This window comes from Terrapene carolina, unplaced genomic scaffold (assembly GCF_002925995.2).
Source record: "Terrapene carolina triunguis isolate 2854851 unplaced genomic scaffold, T_m_triunguis-2.0 Scaffold193, whole genome shotgun sequence".
Classification (NCBI taxonomy): domain Eukaryota; kingdom Metazoa; phylum Chordata; order Testudines; family Emydidae; genus Terrapene; species Terrapene triunguis.
In genome coordinates, this window is record NW_020664544.1 from 2,874,651 (window position 1) to 2,880,426 (window position 5,776).

Here is a 5,776-nt window from a genome sequence, read left to right on the forward strand (position 1 = left end):
GGGGGCAGGAGGGCACAGGGCAGCCGGGGAGACAGGCCGTAGGGGACCGGGCAGGTGCAGGGCAGGCGCAGGGGGCAGGAGAGCGCGGGGCAGCCGGGGAGACAGGCCGTAGGGGACCGGGCAGGTGCAGGGCAGGCGCGGGGGGCAGGGCAGGTGGGGGCAGGAGGGCACAGGGCAGCCGGGGAGACAGGCCGTAGGGGACCGGGCAGGTGCAGGGCAGGCGCGGGGGGCAGGGCAGGCGGGGGGGGGAGGGCAGGCGGGTCGGTGGCCCCCAGGGCCCGTGGCTGGTTTTTCACTCTCAGTTACATTCAAAGACAAAATGTCCTTTTGGCCCAGGCTGGCAGAGGCAGGTCGGCCAATCGGCAGCCAGAGGCCAGCAAGTCATTTGCATGTCGCGATTCCATTGGTGCAAACAGCTGGAAAAGATCAGTGGGGGGGGGGGTTCCTGGGTGGGGGGCTGGCACTGCTGGGGGGGGAGGGAGCCAGGGGCCTCGGGGCTGGCACAGCAAAGGGGCTGTGGGTCGGACTGGAGGGGCACTGGCCCGGCCCAGCCCTGCCCGGGGAGCCCAGGGCTGGCACAGCAGGGGGCTGCGGGTCGGGCTCGTGGGGCACCAGCAGAGCCATGGGGGAGGGAATGACGGGACAACAGGGGGGCTGTGCCAGGACCCCTGTGCAGAGCTGAAGGTCCAAGAAGCTGCCTCTCCCAGGTGACGTTTCCCAGCCCTGAGCTCTGTCTGGGAACGCCGGCTCCCCGCGTTAGAGGCTCTAGGGCTGGGCGTTGGTCCTGGCCCGGCCCCAGCGCGCTAGTGGCAGTGTCTGGAATTAGCCCACCAGACGCGGGATGAACAGCCCCGAGCTCAGCCAGGATGCTCCAACCTCCCCGACAGCCAGCTCCAGGCTGAGCGTCCAGGCAGTTGAGGGGACCAGCCCCACGCCCAGTGCTGCCCCCTGCACAGCCGTGGGGCGAAGGCCAGGCCCATGAGGACAGCGGTTCCAGCAGCAGCAGCGTGGTCAGGGGATTGGTCCCTGCAGGGTAAGTGCCCCCTCCACAGCTGGAGGGCTGGCTTCCCCCAGGTAGGGCAAATGGTGACGGGGCGGGGTGCCCAGTGGTGGGCTCAGCATCTGGCCAGATGTTTCCAGCCATTCCTGGCACGCTCCATTGGACCCTCCGGGTCAGAACTATTGCAGCAAATACACTTGTTCTCCCTGCCCTTCCCACAGACCCTACAATAACAACCCAGCGTGTGCGGCGCCGTCCCTCCCAGCAACCCTACAATAACAAATGGGGGGGGTGAGGCGCAGCCTGGCCCACAGACCCTCCAACAACATATTGGGGGGGGGGGCAGGCACCGTCCCTTCCCGCAGACCCTACAATAACAAACGGGGGAGGGGGGGGCGCGAGGCGCAGCCTAGCCTGGCCACAGACCCTCCAATAACAATCCAGTGCCAGGTCTGGGTCTGCCAGTGGCCCCTGGCCTGGGCATTCATGCTCCCGGCAGCCTGCGGCCGTTGCCCGAGCGCACAGAAGTGAGTGGGAGATTGGGGCGCGCGCCGTGGGGTTGACAGCCCGCGCGGTACCAGACAGCTCCTGGGAGTGCCACGCTGCCTACAGCCTGCCAGGGGCCGACCACCTAAATCCCGGCTAGATAGCGAGGGCAGGACAGGCTGGGCCTGGGCCGCAGCGCAGAGCACGTGCAGCATGGAGAGAGCTCCCCCCGGGCAAGGGGGGGGCAGTACAGAGCCCCCCCCCAGTCCAGGGCCCGATCCTGCAGGGAGAGCAACACAGAGCCCCCACCCTCCCCAGCCCAGGGCCCGATCCTGCAGGGAGAGCAGCACAGAGTCCCCCACTGCCCCCTGCCTGGATCCTGATCCTGCAGGGAGAGCAGTGCAGGGGAAGGGGGCACACGGGCAGCACAGAGCCCCCCCAGCCCAGGGCCCGATCCTGCAGGGAGAGAAGCGCAGGGGAAGGGGGCACACGGGCAGCACAGAGCCCCCCCAGCCTGGGCCCAACCCTGTGGGGCTGCACCACAAAAGGGGATTCTCCTGCTCCGAGGCCCGGAGCTGCCCAGGGGATCCAAGGGTGACCCTGCCTTGGCCCAGCTCCCAGCACGGGGGAGCCACATGCTCTCCTGGGGAATCGGCCCCAGCCCTGCCTGAGTTCTCACAGCTTGTTTACCAGCTGGGCACCGCCAGGGGATGGGGCCCTCGTGGGGGCTGCTGGGTCATCAGGGGACAGGGGCCCTCAGGGTAACGGGCTTCCTCCCGCCCTGCCTGACATGGAGACTGCTCCCAGGGCAAACAGGGGCAAGCCGCTCCGTCAGCAAGGCAGGGAACCCAAGAGTCCTGGCTCCCAGCTTCCCCCCACTCTAACCACTGGACCCCATTCCCCTCCCGGAGCTGAGGACAGAAGCCAGGAGAGCTGTGGGGAGCCAGTACTAACCATGAGTCAGCGCTGTCCCCCGAGCACCCTGCCTCCCTTGGCCGGGGACCCTTTATCCCTCCTGACAGGAGCAGTAAATCACAGGCAACCTGATCCAGTGGCTCCTGCCAACCCCTCCAGAAGAGGCGGGGTGGAAAGCCCTGGCCCCACGTGGCTCCGCAGGGCTGGTCAGCACTAGGGAGCATGTGTCGGCGCTGGCTCCGGCCCCCACTTCCCTCCAGCCCCCGCTCCCCTGTCCTGTCCCCTGGCCCCCGCCAGCAGGGGGCGGCCCAGGTAAATGCCCCGGGGTCTGGGTTTCTGTGGAGTGACACTGCCACCCGGTGGCCAGGTGCGCCAATCACAGGTGTGCATCTCTGGCCCACACCCCCCCGGGCTCTGCTCTTGGCCAAAGATGGGGATGTGCGGGGAGACTTTGGACGTGTTGCCTCCCTCCTCCGTGCCTCAGTTTCCCCCTCTGTAGGGGGGCACCTGCCTCTGGGGAGTGCTGGACAGGGGTAGTCACGGTCTGCATCCCTCAAAGCAGAGCGCTCCCCCACGGCCGCGTGAGGGTTAAGAGGCTGGTGACCCAAGGCCGGGATGTGAGGGACCCTGAGAGTGCGGGAGAGCATGTGCGTGCACGGAGGCCTGCACACGTGGTCGTGCACACACCTCGAGCCTCGCACGCTCCCGGGTGACGGGAAGGGTGTTCACAGCCCTGGAGGCACAAGCTGTCTGGGTTCCGCCCCCCCAAGCACAGCCCCAGAGACAGAGACGAGCGTCCCATAACCTGCCTGCCCCCTGGCCTCAGCCAGCACCGCCCGCCTGCTGACCCCGCGTGGCCTTCAGGCGGGGGGGTTTCCATCTAGCTTCCACCCCAAAGATTTTTATAACTAGGGATCAGCACCCCCCCCCCCCCCCCCCCCCCCCAAAATGCAGCGGGCTCTGGGGTGGATCACGGCAAGGGACACACAGCAACGCTGCACGGCCAGTTAGGACAGGGAGTGACAGCAGAGACCATCTGATCCAGTGCTGGGCAGGGCCACTTGCACCCCAAGCCATGGGGGACAGGCAGGGCACCGGAGCCAGGAAACCGGAGCGAGAGGCTGTGAAAACGCAGGGCAGCGGCGCGGGCCGACTGCCTGCCTGCTGGCAAAGAGAGACCTGCTGCTGCCCTGAACCCAGTGGGGCCCAGCCGGTGCCAGCGCTGGAGAATGGACCCGTTCTCTGGCCCCCTCTCTGCCCAGCCAGGAAACAGGGCCGGCTGGCACTGACTCTTTGCAGCATGCACGGGCACGCCCATCTTCACTAGCGTACGTGCTCGTGCAAACCCCATCTCTCACACCTCCCCCGCCCCTGCTGCCCCGGCTCTGCTTGGAGGAGAGGGGGCTGCTGACTCACCCAGAGAGCTCCACGTGGGAGCACATGTGAATTCAGAGACGTCCAGGGCCCGCAGGCCCCGAGCCACAAAGGGACCAGCACGGGCAGGAGGCCGCAGCCAGCCTGGTCTGGACAGCCCCTCCCCAATGCTGAGCCATGCCAACCCCTCCCCCGAGGGCTGAACGCCTCCACCCACCACCCCCAACCCCGGGGGCAGTGCCAATCCGCAGGCATGAAAAGTCAGGGGTGGGAATCAGGACAAGTCCAGCCCAGCCGCCCACCTTGGCCTGTTGGAACCTGGGACATCAGATCGGCAGCTCAAGCTGCAGGGAGAACTCCATCAGCTAGCAACAGAAGTAGGCTGTTATCCCCTTAGAAGACGGACCACTACGGGACCTTGCCCTAGGCCAGGGCAGGTCACAGCTGCCCTGGACGGAGAGGGGAGCGGCAGGGGATGTGGGGGGGTTGGGAGGGGGTGCAGGGGGCTTAGAAAGGGTGCAGGAAGGGGGTGCAGCACGGGGCTCCCCCAGCTCTTACCGGGTTTCCTCTGGCTCCGACAGGCAGTCCAGGGTGCTGGGCTTCTGTTCCATTCACCGCAATTCCATCCAGGAGTGCTCAGGTGAGACCAAGGTGGGCTCCGCCCCCAGGTGCTCAGCACCGCGGCCACCACGGCAGACGTGGGGCGCTGGGGGGTGTCTATGGCGCACTCCCCATGGCGCCCGGCTCAGCGCCCGCCGGCAGACACCATCCCCGGCGGGGAGGGGCGCCGATCCCACAGGAGAGACCCTACAAAAATAAACACCGCCTTGAAATGGCAGCTACGGGGCCCGATTCTGGCAGAGGGCAGGGACTAACTCCCCTCCCAGAAGTGGCGGAAGAACCCCCTGCTACCGAGCTGTGCTAGGGCTCTTACCCCCTACACGTCCCCTCCCCCCATCGTGGGGCTCAGCCTTGCCCGGAAGGGCCCCCTCTAGTGGGGAGCCCAGGCTCCATGGCCCCCCCAGCCCATGGCCAGCGAGGGGCCAAGGGCGCTTGTGCCCCTCGGGGGGCGGGGGGGAAGGGGCCTGGTTCCGCTCTGTGAAGGACAGGAGCCATGGGGGGGGGGGTGACTAGGGTCCCCTCAGCCCCACCGCAAATCCCTGTCCCCCAGGCAACGCCCCCACCCTCCCGGCTATCACACTGCCCTGATGGCACAGAAAGGGGGGTACAGGTGAGACGGACAGTCAGACACAGGGAAGGGGGTTGCTGGAATCCCCCAGGGGCTCTCAGCCCTGGGTCCCCCCTGGCTCAGAGCCTCCCAGGCACACACCTTCCCCCCCCCCCGCCCCGAGCCAGGAGCCCGCCCTCTTCCCCTTCCCCTGGCTGACAGCAGCCGAGGTTACCCAGAGGTTAACAAGCAGCTGGATGCCCTCCCGCAGCCTGGCACAGGGCACAGCCCCTCTCCCGTGCAACCCCCCCACCCCACACAGCCACCTCCCCTCCCCTCCCCTCCCAGCCCCCCCCTCCCTCCCATCCAAACATAAGGATTTCTGCAGACAGCCTGGCACGGGGCCAAGCTAAGCAGACGCATCAAAGGGCAGCGGAGAAGCGGGGTCCCCACAGGGCCCCCCGAGGCAGGAAATGCTGGGAGGTGGGAGCAGGCGAGCCATGTCCTCGGCTGACCCCCGGCGGGGTCTCGGCTCCGTGCATGACGGCTGGGCACACAGCACACGTGGGGGAACAATCGCGCTCTGGGGTTGGCTGAGGACAAGAGACTGGCGCTCCGGCTTCCCAGCGGAGGTGCAGCTGCCCCGGGGCACATGGCCCCACTGCAGCAACATGGGGGCCTGGGTGGAGGGGGCTTGAGATGGCAAGTGGCGGGGCCTGCCGGGCATAGGGGCTGGCGCAGAATTGCGGGGGTCGGGGGAGAGGCTTTGGCTTGGCACATCCATCGAGCGCAGGAGTCTGTGCACAAGAGTTTGCACTAGCATGCGTGGAGCG

The 5,776-nt window shown here is 67.6% G+C and overlaps 1 protein-coding gene across 1 annotated transcript in view; it reads right to left on the bottom strand.

Moving 5' to 3' along the window:
• Positions 1-4,576, bottom strand: part of THRA (thyroid hormone receptor alpha) — a 12,503-nt gene extending 7,927 nt beyond the window's left edge. Inside the window, exon 1 of the mRNA XM_026654845.2 lies at positions 4,334-4,576. Coding sequence (XP_026510630.1) covers positions 4,334-4,386 — 53 coding nt within the window. The 5' untranslated portion in view covers positions 4,387-4,576. The remainder of the gene's footprint in view (positions 1-4,333) is intronic.
• Positions 4,577-5,776: the final 1,200 nt, after the last annotated feature.